The following is a 16,218-nucleotide window of genomic DNA, read 5'->3' on the forward strand; positions in this document are numbered from 1 at the left end:
TGAAAATCCCAAGCCACACCTAGGGGTCATGAAAACCATAGGTGAATATCTATGGGCAGGACCCCTCACTTATGAGACCTAGCCCCCTGGGCTTTGGTGTAAAAACCACATGAAGATATTTTCTCACTATTACTCACTGGTACTCAGATTCCCTTAGTCCAAATGAAATGCTCTACCACCCAGCCCATGAACCCCATCTATAGCCCAAGCCAGGAATGTGGTACTGTAATCTGTAACTACTCTCTTCCCTTTTTGTGCCAGGATTACTTCTCCATGTTTTATGTGCAGAGCTAGGGAAGTTCTTCTTGCACTGCAGCCAGATTTTTACCATATCATTGTTTCTAGGACTGCAGGTCCCATCCCAGAGTGTTGTATTTTTTATAAGTCTTATAGACTCCTTGAAAACATATTGATTCTTGCTTTCAAAATGGAAAGTTTATGTAAAACATTTTCCACAGTACTTGTCAGGAACTTTGGAGCAGCTCTTCCATGAAAGAGAGCATGGCTCCTGACCCTTCCTAAATCTCTGATTTTCTAGTCCATAAGATTTGTCTTTCTCTTTGACCCTTCTTAGTCCAACACTTTTTATCCTTACAAGTAGGCCCTTTAGGATTTCCCACACTCAAAACTGTAATGGCTAGGAAGTCTGTGTTTCTACATTGCTTTCCTTCTTATAGTTTATGTCTTTTAACCTCTGTTTCTGTGGCATTTGTTCTAAGTCTGTGCTTCTTTGTGAAGAGCCAAAAATACTCCAGTATTTTTTTCTATCAGGTCAGGATTTATCACATCTCCAGACTTCTGGGGATCAAGGAGAAGATTTAAGACAAAGAAGATATGTTCATTTATAGCCTCCTAAGTCCTTTTATATGGTTCATAGTCCTTTAATATTGTTCATTTATAACTGTGAGATGCTGGCTTGGAATTTGAGAAATATGCCTAAAACTTTATCTTATATATGTTTATGTAAGAATAGAAATATGGGAAATGTTTTTAATATTGTCTAATAAAACTTTTCACACAGCTTTTACCTGTAAGTGGTGTAAGTTTGTACACAAACTTAATGAGCCCCCCCACCCCTGGAAGTCAGTATTATGCTGTTATCTCTCATATTAAGGATAGCATTCAACTCAGGAATACAGAATAAGGAAAGGATCTAGGAACCAGAAGTCCTCATTTCTGTCCTTAGGATCAGCAAAATTTCTTTACTAGAGTAGTGCCCCAATTCTAATAATTCACCTATTAGAAACATGATATGGCACAAAGGAAGCAGTGAGGAAGCAAAAACAAAGAGCCATTATAGACATGTTGAGTAAGTGTGTTGAGACTTGTTGGTAGATTTCTGGCATGGATGCTAGGACATAAACTCTGAGCATAGACTTATGTTGTTTTGTTCAGTATGTTCAGATAGTAGGAACTAAGTATGTACTTGTGGAGTAAGAATAGATATTCACTTTTTTTGACATAAGCTTTGTGCCTTATTTTCATGGTAGAAGAATAAAAGCATGGTCATTTCCTGTTGAGATTCTTTTCTTTCTTTATGACCTCTTTATTCATAGCTCTACTGGACAGACCTGTTTATAGGTGCCTATCCTTAGCCTCATCAAATAATAAATATTTCTTGAATGGATAAATGTCCAAAAGTGGAATTTATTTTCCACCCCAAGCTAAACCTACTCTGCCTTTAATATTCCCATTTCAGCAGATGGCTCCACCATCTACTTAGTTGCCCAAAGCAGAAATTAGACATCATGCTTGATCCACCTTTTCCTTTACTTTCCATATCTCATTAATTACCAGGTCTTGCCATTTCCTCCTAATTAGTAAGTCTCTGTGCAAAAGACTACAGATTCTGTGAGGGTAAGGATTATCATTCTTAGTTTCTACAGCCTAGTGCAGATCCATAATGAGCTCTAAAAAAGTATTAGTTTAAATGGAAGGAAGAATGAATGAGTGGATAGCTTTGTTTTTGACATAGGTCTGAACTTTCTCATGTGATTTCTTTTTCTTTAGTTTTACCCTCCCTTCAGGTCACTTTCTGCTTTCCAAAAAGATATATTTTTGTTTTAAACCTTCAGTAGCTCCCTTTTGATTTTGAACAGTGCAGAATCTTTTCCATGACCTACATAGTCCTGAGTGACCTGGATACCTCTATTGCTTTATCTTTCTCCATCACTTTCTCTGTATTCCTGCCAGCCTAACCACTTGATCGTCTAAAATACCTGTACACCTTTGATTCAGAGACTTTGCATATACTTTTTCCTTTGCCTCAGATATTACCCCATCACCACCACACACTTATTATGACTTGCTTGTCTTATAGGTCTCAACAAAGACACATTATTTTTTTCTGAGAGTCCTTCCCTGAACCCACAAAATTTAGTTCTTCCTCCCATGTGTTCCCACACCACCTGGCCTTGCTGGGTATTATATGCATTATATTATTTTCTGGTTTTCTTTTAACTTTTATCTTCCCTAATGCCTGGTAAACTTCCAAAGGGCAGAGAATTTTTATTGTCCAAGTTTGTATTCCTTAGAAATTGACAATGTTCACACATCTTAAAAAAATGAAGAAGGTAAATCTAGAGAAAGTACTTGAAAGTGAGAAGCTTCAGCAGTAAAAATATCTTCTTTGGAACCTCTTTTCTTTTGCTCTGAACAGCCCCGTATGGTTGTTAGTGGCATGTATTATTTTCTCTGTAAAGATCTGTATCGAAAAGAGGTACTATATAGGAGCCTGCATTAGCCTCTGTAACAAATTACCACAAACCTAATGGCTTAAAACAACACATATTTATTATCTTAACGGTTCTGTAGGTTAGAAGTCCTATGCTGAGTGAAAATCAAGGTGTTGACAGGATTGCATTCCCTCTTCAAAGGCTTGAAACAAAATCTGTTTTCTCACCCTTTTTGGCTTCTGGAAGTTGTCCACACCCCTTGGCTCCTGGCCCCCTTCCTCCATCTTCAAAGGTATCAACAATGGGTTCAGACCTTTTCACATCATATCATTCTGACCTCTTCTGCCTCTTTCCACTTTTAAGGACTCTTGTGATTACATTGTGCCTTCTCAGATAATCCAAGTTAATCTCCCTATTATAAAATTAGCTGATTAGCAAACTAAATTCCATCTAAAACTTTAATTTCTCTTACATGTAAGGTATCATGTTCATAGGTTCCAGAGTTTAGGACCTGGGCATCTTTGGAGGGTTGGGAGGGGTCTTATTCTGCTTTCCACCAAAGGTCTTATGGAAGAGAATTGGAGAAGAAGAATTTCAATAAGCCTTACAGTATGGAAGGTTTGCTTTAGGCAGAGTTTGGGAAAATAATGTTTCAGAGGGAGAAGGCATCACAAGAAGAAAAAATAGGAGAGTCAAGGCAAGTTTTTGGAATAGCAAGTATTCTAAGGAACGAGGGTGGAATATACTAGGGATGGGGCAAATGGGTAAGAGGTAGAGTAGGTATTAAGAGAACTAGAAAAGTAAACTAGAACCATATGCCAAGGCTCTGTATGGTATGCTGAGAAGTTTAGAATTTATTCTTTGTAGTGGGATGCCTCTGAAGACTATCAAGGAGAAATGTCATGAACTTCTATGTTTAGAAAAATTATTCTTATAATGAGCTATAGAGTGGTTACATGCTAGAAGGTTATTTAAAAAGTTCTAGCAAAAGACCAGTCAGAAAGAAAAGAAAGGCCAAACTAAGGGGATTTCATGGAAGAAAAAAATCGCAGGTTGTATCAGGATTTCTTGTTGTAAGCAACCAACTCTGGCTAGCAAAAATTTGGAAGAATTTATTGGAAGAATATGAAATTGTTTACAATATCAAAGGAACAGCTAAATATCCAGGTTTTTTGGAAGGGTGGTGATCAGAGAAGCTCATGGGATTTAGGGAATAGAAACAAAGAGGCAGTCTCTTCAAAGACTAGCTGACAGGATATATTAACGCCAAAAGTATTCAATTCAGGCTTCACTGTGTTCAAGAGCCAGTTCGGGAGAAAGTACAGTTGGTCCAGCTTGATCTTGGTCATTCAGTCAATCACTGTAGCCAAGAGAGGCTGGAATCTGATGAATAGCCACTTGGCAAAAGGAGAGGAGAGATAAGGGGATGAATGGTTTTACTTACCTTTGTAGCATGTGTGGAAGAGAGGTTGGTCCCCAAAGGAAAACTACTAACTAGGTAAAAGAAGAAAAGGAGAAAAAAGACAAGAAGATGAATTAAAGATTTTCAGCTTTTACTGGAAGGAAGATTATGGCTTTAACCAAGATAAAACACAAGAGAAAGAAGATAAGTTTTTGAGATAGGGAACATGAGTTCAGCTTTGAATGTGGTTGAGATGGTATCAGAATATCCAGATATTATTTACAATAGCAGTAGTGAATTTAGGTTGTGAGGTCAGAACAAAGGACTCAGGTTTTAAAGTCATTTGCTGGGGGTAAGAGACAAAGGTCATGGGGAAAGAGGAGATCACCAAATCCTTGAGGCTTCTCATACTCTGCTGTAGTAGACTGCAGTCTCTTGCTGGTCTGATTTTTGTTCTATCTATGAATAGTGTTGTAAGAATCTATTTCATTTTCTCTTTGCTTAACTCTTGGGTTCAGAACTTGATGACTCCTGTGGTTAAAATTACCTCCGACCTATGATCTTTCATTTTTCTAACAACTCAAAATCTGCCATACTTAACCCCTCCTGGATGCTGTTCATTCTGTTGCTTGTGATCCTGAGCCAGTTGGGCCCTGGCTTTTAAGGGTGAATTTAAGATTAATTTAAGATGTAATGTAGTGACAAGGGTGCCAAGTGGGAATCCCAGGAAATAGTTACAAGATGGATCTTTGTATGAAAAGTAAGATTAGGGCTTTGTGTGGGGGGTGCCGGGGAGGGGGCCTGTGGATTGAACCCAGGTCTGCACACGTTTTAGGCAAGCACTTTATCACTGAGCTACATCCCCAGCCTGAGTTAGGGCATCTTCTGTGTAGAGGTAATGATTTATTTCTGGGTATTGGGTTATCTTCTTGAGGCCAGGGTTATAACGGATAAGTAAGAGTTGTAAGATTGAGTCCCAGAGAAAACCATTTTTAGGTGGAAGGATTAAAGGTGAGTCAAGATTAAAGCCATAGGAAAAGAAGGTAAAGGTAAAGAAGTGGGAAGAATGCAGATGTCTCAGTGGCTAAGAAAGGGGGAAGTTTCAAGGAGAAGAATGGTTCACAGCATAGAAAAGCCAAAAAGAATGAATTGGGAGAAAGAGACCCTGGGGCTTAGAAGTGGTCATTGATGATTTTTTAAGTTTTGGTGAAATAATGGAATGGAAGCCAGATTTCAGGGAGGTGGAAGAAAACAGATGGTGAGGATTTGGGAACCAGTCAAACTGTTAACAGGTATTTATTAAGCACTTAAAATGATTGTGGCACTTTGCCTATCCTGTCATGAACATATCATTAGTGCCCTCCAAGACTATCAAATCAAATTGAGGCAATAAGGAATCCATGAAAACATTCATTGTAGAAAATTCACAAGATATCATAATGTGGACCATAGTTAATTGACTAATACATTTAAGAGGATGGCTTTATTTGGAATGTTTGTCTGTTCCTATTTTTCTGAGCCTAGCCATCCTTTTTTATTTAAGGACTTCTAATGTTCCATGAGTTAGGAAGCAGAGACTCAAGATTGTTTTATTTAGTAAACATCAGAATACTCTTCATATAGTCCAGAGAAGTAGCCTGTGAATCCTGCAGGTCAGAACTTTGAGAGGTAGGCTCTTCTGGTCTACCCCTGACTACTTTTACAGAGTGGATTGTTTCAACATTAAGAGTTAGTGGGTGTGTGGGGCACAGGTTTAGTTGGTGCGTTAGGACTCCTGCACTGATGAATAGAGGCCCTCTAAGATCCTAGGTGAAAGTAGAATAGATAGGTTCTTCAGTTCATGACTTTGAAACCATTTGGTGTGGAAGGAGTGGAAATTGTGGCGTTTTTATTTTCCTCCCACTGAGATTGTTAGAAATATTCCATCTTCATTTTCCTCAGTTACTATCTTAATTAATGTTGAATGGAAGGAGAAACTCTTTTTTCCTTTTCCCTATTAGTCATTAAGGCTAAAATTTGTTAGGCTGACCATAAAACAGGAATGTAGACCCAGAACTGACTAGTGAGAAGAACAAAGGGCACCTCCACAGACATTATTATGTTAATTACACAGAGTATTATTTGAATTTGGGAACGCTTCAGATTTCAAGGAGAAAATAAGTAGCCTCTCTTAAATCCTGCCACTAGATAAAACTGGCCTCAAACAGATAGTTTTCTGTCTTGTCTGTCTTTACATGTGATGCAGTGCTTTCTTCTCAAAGACACTGATCATACTATTATTTTTGAGCTTCATATTATCTTTGCAAATATTTATTTAGAGGCACACAACCAAGTTGAGACTCAAATCAGGTTTTCTGAACTGTGGTACTTGAGCATTGTGTTTCAAGAATTGCACAGAAGATGGTAGAGCACTTGGCTAGCCTGTGTAAGGCCCTGAGTTTGATCCTCAGCAACACACACACAGAATGCTATCGGAAGTCATATTAATTTTGGTTATAGTGCTATCATTTACTAACTCTATGAATAATAAATCATTTCTATTTTATGGACCTTAATTTCCCTGATTTCTCTAATCTGGACAATTGAATAGTCAGAATTATCCAGCTCTGAATTTTTATATCCTTATTCCTGTAAGAGTAGATTTAACCCAGCAGTTCTAGTAGTATATTTTTCCCTGGTTATGACTAATGGCCTAGAATGTTTGTCTTTGATGACCTTTTCTCAGAGAAAAGTGGCTGTAGTAAATGGAGTAAATGTGAGAATAACAGTAAAATTACTAGGATTAGGGAATCAAGGCTGTAAATTATACTGAAAGAACACTGAACTAAAGACTTAAACATCTGGGGTTTTATCCCCAGTATTGACATTAACCCATTGTGGGACCTTGAGCAATCCCTTAATCTATTCTGGTCCTTAGTTTTCCCATTTTTAAGATAATAATGTTGAACTGACATTAGTTCTTGACTGTGCAGTTTTAGGATCCAAAGAGATCATAAATGATGTTTCTGCCCATTGCCATGGAGTATTTACTGCTAAATGGCTGTATTGTCTGATATTTTCTAAGCAGAGTACAGTCTGTGACTTCTGACCAAGAGAAAAGATTGCTGCATCAGCTCCGAGAAATCACCAGGGTCATGAAAGAAGGAAAGTTCATTGACAGACCCACTCCAGAGAAAGAAGCTGAGGAAGCCCCTTACATGGAGGACTGGGAAGGTAAAGGATGTCTTTTCATTTCTTCATTAACTGTCAACCCAGAAAAGAGATCTTACAAGTTTTTTAAAGTCAATTCTATTATTAAGGTATAATACAGTACTTTTAGTAATCTTAAATGTACAGTTGGATGAGTTTTAACAAGTGTATTTAGTTGTGTAAACATACCACAATCTTGGTATAGTGCTGCAACTTGTGCAGCATAAACAAAGAATCTTGAGTAGGGGTGACAGGAGATTAAGAAAAAGAGACATTTTTAAGTAAAGCTGGGACCAGGTGAGACAGTGCTGTCTGATAGAAGAACAGTGACCTAGAACTAGCTTTGCAAATTTATTATGTCGGATCTGGTAATTAGAAAGTTTAACTATAGGGGCATTGTAAATTGTTCAAGGCTTGTGAGCTATCAAGAGGCTTCTTATAATGCACTAAAAGTTACAGAGCTAGAAACATTTTTGTACTCAGAAACCCACTGTACTGGAACGTCTGATAACTATTAGTGTCAGAGCTGGGTATCAAGGCTGTTCACATCCTCACTTTTTGGCAAGGAATGCTTCCCAGGCTTGGCTTTTGCCTACATTACAGGATCAACTGATAACTGGGGCTCATGCACTCTCCACAGGATAGGGCAGTTCCATCATCCTAGAAAGTTTCCTTCTCCTGCCTCTTGCAAAAGTTGAACTACTTTCTTTCTGTTGTCTTGCTTGTATAATATAAGTGGAACATACTTTTTATGCTTTTTGGCTTCTGGCTTCTTTGATTTAGCAAATGCTTTTTAGATTCATGTGTGTTATTGAGTATATCTGTACTTTTCTATTTTTTTATTGCTAAATTGTGTTCTATTATGTGGACATACCATAATTTGTTCATTCCTTCTCCAGTTGAGGACTGCTTGGATTGTTTTTAGCTTTGACCTATTATAAAGTAAGTTGTTACAAAATGTTATATGGCTTTGTCTGGCTATAAATTGGTATTTCTTTTTGGTATACACTTAGGGTTTGTGGTAAGTGTTTGTTTGGCTTCATTAGAGCTGTCAACTTGCTTTCCAAAGTGGCTCTAACATTTTTCCTTCTCACCAGCAATGTATGAAAATTTCATTTACTCCATATCTTTGCTAACTTGTGTTATTATCAGTCTTTTTAATTTTAACCATTCTAGTGAGTGTGTAGTGGTATCTCAGTTGTGCATTTAATTTGCATCTCTCCATTGACTAATGATGTTGAACATTTTTTCATGTACTCATTTGCCATCTGTATATCTTTGATGAGGTGTTAATTCCAATTGTTTGCCATTTTTTAAAAATTTATTTTTATTATAAACAAATGGGATACATCTTGTTTCTGTTTGTACATGGAGTAACAACATACCATTTGCGTAATCATACATTTACATAGGGTAATGATGTTTGATTCATTCTGTTATTCTTTCCTTCCCCCTCATCCCTCCCACCCCCTTTTTCCCTCTATACAGTCCCTCCTTCCTCCATTCTTGCCCCCCTACCTCCCATTATGTGTCATCATCCGCTTATCAGTGAGATCATTCGTCCTTTGGTTTTTTGAGATTGGCTTACCTCACTTAGCATGATATTCTCCAGTTTCATCCATTTGCCTGCAAATGCCATAATTTTATTATTCTTTATGGCTGAGTAATATTCCATTGTGTATATATATATATACACCACAGTTTCTTTATCCATTCATCAATTGAAGGACATCTAGGTTGTTTCCACAATCTGGCTATTTTGAATTGAGCAGCTATGAACATTGATGTGGCTGCATCACTGTAGTATGCTGATTTTAAGTCCTTTGGGTATAGGCTGAGGAGTGGGATAGCTGGGTCAAATGGTGGGTCCATTCCAAGTTTTCTAAGGAATCTCCACACTGCTTCCCACCAGCAGTGTATGAGTGTACCTTTTTCCCCACATCCTCTCCAACACCTATTGTTGCTTGTATTCTTGATAATCGCCATTCTAATTGGGGTGAGATGGAATCTTAGGGTAGTTTTAATTTGCATTTCTCTTATTACTAAAGATGGTGAACATTTTTTCATATGTTTGTTGATTGCTTGTAGATCTTCTTCTGTGAATTGTCTGTTCATATCCTTAGCCCATTTGTTGATTGGGTTATTTGTATTCTTCGTGTAGAGTTTTTTGAGTTCTTTATATATTCTGGAAATTAGTGCTCTATCTGAAGTATGAGTGGCAAAGATTTTCTCCCACTCTGTAGGCTCTCTCTTTGCATTGCTGATGGTTTCCTTTGCTGAGAGAAAGCTATTTAGTTTGAATGTATCCCAGTTATTGATTCTTGCTTTTATTTCTTGTGCTGTGGGAGTTCTGTTAAGGACTAAACCAACAAGTTGAAGATTTGGACCTACTTTTTCTTCTATAAGATGCAGGGTCTCGGGCTGGGGATATAGCTCAGTTGGTAGAATGCTTGCCTTGCAAGCATAAGGCCCTGGATTCAATCCCCAGCACCACAAAAAAAAAAAAAAAAAAAAAAAAAAAGATGCAGGGTCTCTGGTCTGATTCCAAGGTCCTTGGTCCATTTTGAGTTGATTTTTCTGCAGGCTGAGAGATAGGGGTTTAGTTTCATTCTGTTGCATATGGCTTTCCAGTTTTTGACTGGTGATTTTTTGATGAAGGAGCTGAACTATTTTGCCAAGGCCTTGGAGATCCCAGAGCAATCTTTCCTGGCCATCCTAGGTGGAGCTAAAGTTGCAGATAAGATCCAACTGATCAGTAATACACTGGACAAAGTCAATGAGATGATTATTGGTGGTGGAATGGCTTTTACCTTCCTTAAGGTGCTCAGCAGCATGGAGATTGGCACTTCTCTGTTTGATGAAGAGGGATCCAAGATTGTCAAAGACCTTATGTCCAAAGCTGAGATAATGGTATGAAGATTACTTTGCCTGTTGATTTTGTCACTGCTGACAAATTTGATGAGAATGCCAAGACTAGCCAAGCCACTGTGGCCTCTGGCATACCTGCTGGCTGGATGGGCTTGGACTGGGGTCCTGAGAGCAGCAAGAAGTATGTTGAGGCTGTCAGTCAGGCTAAGCAAATTGTATGGAATGGACCTGTGGGTGTTTTTGAATGGGAAGCTTTTGCCCGGGGAACCAAAGCACTCATGGATGAGGGGGTGAAAGCTACTTCCAGGTGCTGCATAACCATCATAGGTGGTGGAGACACGGCCACTTGCTGTGCCAAATGGAACACAGAGGATAAAGTCAGCCATGTGAGCACTGGTGGTGGTGCTAGTTTGGAGCTCCTGGAAGGTAAAGTCCTTCCCAGGGTGGATGCTCTCAGCAATGTTTAGTACTTTCCTGCCTTTTGGTTCCTGTGCACAGTCCCTATGTCATCTTAGCATTGGCATTAGCTAACTTCCCCCCACATCAAGATTCAGCTAGTGGCCAAGAGATGTAGCACCAGGAACCCTTAAACAGTTGCACAGCATCTCAGCTCATCTGTACTGCACCCTGGATTTGCCTATATTCTTCAAGATCCCACTTAAATTTCTTAGTGACTAAACCATCGTGCATTCTAGAGTGCATCTATTTATATTTTGCCTGTTAAAACCAAGTGAACTGTGTTAGCTTAGTTTTCTTTTTGACATAGCTTATTTTGATTAACTTGTTCACTACTTAGCATGGAAACAAGATGAAATTTCAGTTTTAGGGAGAAGCAATTGATGATCTATTAAGTAATCAATAAAAGTGTCCTTTGAAACTGGAAAAAAATAAATGGGCAAAGGAACTGAATAGGCACTTCACAGAATGAAAAGTACAAATAGTCAACAGATATATGAAAAACTATTCAATATCTCTAGCAATTAGACAAATGCAAATTAAAACTACACTGAGATTCCATCTCACTCCAATCAGAATGGCAATTTTCAAGAATACAAGTAACAATAAATATTGGTGAGAATGTGGAGGAAAAGGTGCACTTCTGCATTGTTGGTGGGACTGCAAATTTGTGCAACCACTCTGTAAAGCAGTATGGAGAAACCTCAGAAAACTTGGATTGGAACCACCATTTGACCCAGTTATCCACTGCTCATCATATGCCCAAAGAACTTAAAATCAGACTACAGTGACACAGCCACGTCTGTTTATAGCAGCTCGATTCACGATAGCTAAGCAATGGAACCAGCCTAGGTGCCCTTCAGCAGATGATTGAATAAAGAAAATGTGGTGTATACACAATGAATGATTACTCAGCCATAAATAAGAATGATATTATGGCATTTGCAGGTAAATGGATGGAACTAGAGACTAAGGGAAATAAGTCAGTCCCAAAAAACCAAAGGCTAAATGTTCTCACTGATATGTGGATGTTAACACACAATAATGGGTGGGAGGGAAGAATAAAAGTTCAGTGGATTATACAAAGGGGAATGAAGGGAATATGGAGGGGATGGGAATAGGAAAGACATAGTAGAATGAATCAGACATAACTTTATTATGTTCTGTATATGAATACACAACCAGTGAAACTCCACATCATGTAAAAGCACAAGAATGGGATCCTAATTAGAATAAGTTATCCTCTATGTATGTATAATTTGTCAAAATACACTCTACTGTCATATAAAAAGAACAAATAAAAAAAGAAAATAGTTTCTGGAGATAAATATAAACAGAATTTTCAGAGATCAATTATGTTCGGAGTAAAGACATTTAAAGGCATTAATTTATAGAAACTTGTAAATACCTAATAAAGAGGATATCAAGGACTGGAGTTATAGCTCAGTGGAGGCACTGGGTTCGATCCTCAGCACCACATAAAATAAATAAAGATATTCTGTTCATCTACAACTAAAAACTTTTTTCTAAAAATGTTTAGTGTGTGTCATAAAAGCAAAACAAAAAAAAAGACTTTTATGTTGTTGGCAAAAAGAAGTAAATGACTGGTTTTCATACTTGAAAGAGAAAATAGGTTTGCATGTTGATACCTGGTTTTGTGATGAGGAGAAATACTTTTCATTAAGGTATTTGTTTTTAATGTATATAGATTTTTTCCTCCCTTTGATTTTGATCTCTGTAACTTATTCTTTGGAACTACTCAATGCCTATCTAGCACATAAGGTTCATGGTAAAATGAAAACAAAAGTTTTTTTTAAAAAAGAAGATTTTAATTTTGATGAAGTTCAGTTTATCTTTTTTAAATAATTCACATTTTTTGGTATGTTATATTTAACAAATCTTTGCCCAACCCAATATTTGTCTGACTTTTATGTTTTCTTCTAGAAATTTTATGATTTTAGCTTTTATACTTAGGCTTATGATCTCTTTTGAGTTAATTTTTATAGATGGTATGAAGTATCAGTTTTATTTTTTACATATAAGTATCAGTTATTCAGTTTCATTTGATACATTTAGTTACTTTGGCACATTGGTTGAAAATCAGTTGACCATGTGTATGTATGTCTATTCTGGATTTTATTCTGTTCTAGTGATCTCTGTGTCTTGTCTTATAGCAATATCACAATGCCTCTATTACTGTATCTTTATACTAACTCCTGAAATCAGGTAATAGGTTTGGAAATTATAGTTCCAAAATTATTTTGGCTATTCTGAGTTTTTCACATTTTCACATGAATTTATCAAAGTTGTTTTATGACAAAGTCTGATGGGATTTTGATTGATACTGAATCTTTAGATCAATTTGATTTTATATCTTGCTACTTTGCTGAATTCATTTATGAGTTCTAGAAGTTTTCTGGTGGAATTTTTTGGACCTTCTAAATATAGAATCTTGTCATCAACAAATAGTGATAGTTTGAGTTCTTCTTTTCCTATTCATATCCCTTTAATTTCTTTCATCTGTCTCATTGCTCTGGCTAGGGTTTCAAGGGCGATGTCGAATAGAAATGGAGAAAGAGGGCGTCCCTGTCTTCTTCCAGTTTTTAGGGGGAATGCTTTCAATTTTTCTCCATTTAGAATGATGTTGGCCATGGGCTTAGCATAGATAGCTTTTACAATGTTGAGGTATGCTCCTACTATCCCTAGTTTTTCTGGTGTTTGGAACATGAAGAGGTGCTGTATTTTGTCAAATGCTTTCTCTGCATCTACTGAGATAATCATGTGATTTCTGTCTTTAGATCTTTTCATGTGATGTGTTACATTTATTGATTTCCATATGTTGAACCAACCTTGCATTCCAGTGATGAACCCCACTTGATCATGGTGCATATCTTTTAAATATGTTGTTGTATGTGATTTGCTAGAATTTTATTGAGAATTTTTGTGTCTATGTTCATGGTAGATATTTGTCTGAAATTTTCTTTCCTTGATGTGTCTTTGTCTGGTTTTGGTATGAGGGTGATACTAGATTCATAGAATGAGTTTGGAAAGGTTCCCTCCTTTTTTATTTCATGGAATAATTTGAGGAGTATTGGTGTTAAGTCTTCTTTAAAGGTCTCGTAGAACTTGGCTAAGAATCCGTGTAGGCCTGGGCTTCTCTTGGTTGGTAGGTTTGGGCTTCTCTTGGTTGGTAGGCTTCTGATGGTGTCTTCTATTTCATTGCTTGAAATTGATCTGTTTAAATTGTGTATGTCCTCCCGCATCAGTTTGGGTAAATCTGTTGATGTCTTCAAGTTTTTCTATTTTATTTGAGAATAAATTTTCAAAATAGTTTCTAATTATCTTCTGTATTTCAGTAATATCTGTCATGCTATTTCCTTTTTCATCACGAATTTTAGTAATTGTTCTTTCTCTTTCTCTTTCTTAGTGTGGCTAAGGGTTTATCAATTTTATTTACTTTTTCAAAGAACCAACTTTGTATGTTGTCAAGTTTTTGAATTGTTTCTTTTTTTCAATTTCATTGATTTCACTTCTGATTTTAATTAATTTCTTGTCTTCTGCTTTTGGTGTTGATTTGTTCTTTTTCTAGTGCTTTGAGAGGTAATGTTAGGTCATTTACTTGTCAACGATTCTTTTAATGTATGAACACAGTGCAATGAACTTTCCTCTTAGCACTGCCTTCATAGCATCTCAGAGATTTTGATATGTCATATTGGTGTTCTCATTTACCTGTATTTTTTTTTTAATTTCTTCATCTTCTTTTTTTTTTTTTTGCAGTGCTGGGATTGAACCCAGGGCCTTTTGCTTGTGAGGCAAGCACTCTACCAACTGAGCTATCTATGTCCTTCACTGACATTTCTTCTACTGTGTTGCCTATGGATTCTGTTGTTGGAACATATCGGTTTGTTTGAGGCACTTTGTTCTCTTGCTTTTTCATGTTGTTTGTGTGTCTTCCCATCTAGTGGTGTAGAGATGAGTCAATACAAATTCTACCCTATAGTCTTATAGTGTCCCTGAAGGCTTCTATTACCTCTCCTGTAGGTCCTGGCTGTTGTCCCAAAATGGCAGCAGCCAGTTTTAACCAAACCTACTTTGACAATGGACTTCCAGGCAACAGTGGGCAGCTAGTGATCTTCTGGCTGTTTTCGGGCGGTTTGCAGGCTAACGATTGGCAGGTGGATATCAGGCAGTGGGCGATGGGTAGGTGAAAGGTGGGCAATGGGCAGTCAAGAGGCAGGTAAATGGGAAATGGCTAATTATAGGTGGCAATTAGTGACCTATTCGCACTCAAAAAACAGGCAATATGCTGGCAGATGGTGGGTGAACGAGGTGAATGAATGGGGTAAAAAGCAAGGGATCCGTGGGCAGTGATGACTGCCTTACAGAGAAACAGAGATTCCTCTGCTTGAATCCAGTTATGGAGCAACAAGGAATGCAACCCCCCTCTAGTGCACCATCTTGGATCTGCCTAGATCAATTTGTAAGAATTGATACTGTAACCATATTAAATCTTCAGTCTGTGAGCTTGTTATCTCTTTGTTTAAATCTTGAAAGATTTCCCTCAGCAATGTTTGAAGTTTTTGGTACATAGGTCTTTTTTTCCAGGGTATAGGTCTTACACATGCTTTATAAATTTGTCCCTAAGTAGTTCTATCATCAGTGGTATTTTTAAAATTTTAATTGCTTATTGCTACTAGAACATTAGAAATACAATTGATTTTTGTGTTCTGACCTTTTATCCTGTGACCTTGCTAAATGCACTAATTCTAATGGCTTTAAAATTTATATACAGTCTTCTTAAGATTAGATTCTTTAGGATTTTCTGTGTGGATGATCAAATTGTCTATGAATAAAGACAGTTTCATTTCCTTTTTAACTCCTATTTATTTTCTTGCCTTATTGCATAATGCTGAATAGAAATGTTAAGAGCAAATATCCTTGCTTTCTGGTATCTGGGAAAAGCACTCATATTCTCCTTATATACTCCTTTTCAGGTCAAGGAAGCTACTTTCTGATCTCACTTTTCTGAGAGCTATTAAACATAAACTTGTTTGAATTTTTGAGAATTTTTTAAAAAATTAACTGAGATAATCATAGTTTTTGTCAGTTAATGCAGTGCATTACATTAACTTTTTTTAAAAAATATTGGGTATGGTTTTGGGAAATGAAGTCCCCAACCCCTACACTGATTTTTAAATGTTAAAAATTTTGCATTCCTGTGATAAATGCTACTTTGTTGTGATGATGTAAATTGCTAGATTCAATAGGCAAAGATTTTTTTCTTTTAGTGCCTGTGTTTATGAGGGCTATTTATTAGTGATTTCCTTTTCCTATAATGTCATTGGTCTTTATTTCAGGATAATGGTGGCCTTTTAAAATGGATTGGGATATATTCTGTTTTCCAGAAGAGTTTGTGTAAAGTACCATTATTTCTTCCATAAAACATTAGTTGGAATTCTCCAATGATGCTATCAAGGTCAGGAGTTTTCTTTATGGGAAAACTTCTAACTATGAATTGAATTTCTTTAATAGAAATAGTGCTATTCAGGTAATCTGTCTTCTTGAATGGATTTCAATAGTTTGTATCTTTCAAGGCATTTACATATTTCATCCAAGTTGTCAAATTTG

General features: G+C 36.9%; 1 protein-coding gene and 1 pseudogene across 4 annotated transcripts in view; both read left to right on the top strand.

The window, feature by feature from the left end:
• Ric3 (RIC3 acetylcholine receptor chaperone) overlaps positions 1-16,218 on the top strand; it is a 61,058-nt gene that overhangs the window by 35,472 nt on the left and 9,368 nt on the right. For 2 of the 4 annotated variants that reach the window (XM_047519001.1, XM_047519003.1), the window contains one exon: positions 7,142-7,290. The exons of 1 other annotated variant lie outside the window; for it this stretch is intronic. In XM_047519001.1, the coding sequence (XP_047374957.1) occupies positions 7,142-7,290 (149 nt within the window). The remainder of the gene's footprint in view (positions 1-7,141; positions 7,291-16,218) is intronic. One more of the 4 variants, XM_047519002.1, reaches the window with a different exon arrangement.
• On the top strand, positions 9,886-10,887 carry LOC124958360 (phosphoglycerate kinase 1-like; annotated as a pseudogene).

The sequence above is a fragment of the Sciurus carolinensis genome, chromosome 11 (assembly GCF_902686445.1).
Source record: "Sciurus carolinensis chromosome 11, mSciCar1.2, whole genome shotgun sequence".
Taxonomy (NCBI): domain Eukaryota; kingdom Metazoa; phylum Chordata; class Mammalia; order Rodentia; family Sciuridae; genus Sciurus; species Sciurus carolinensis.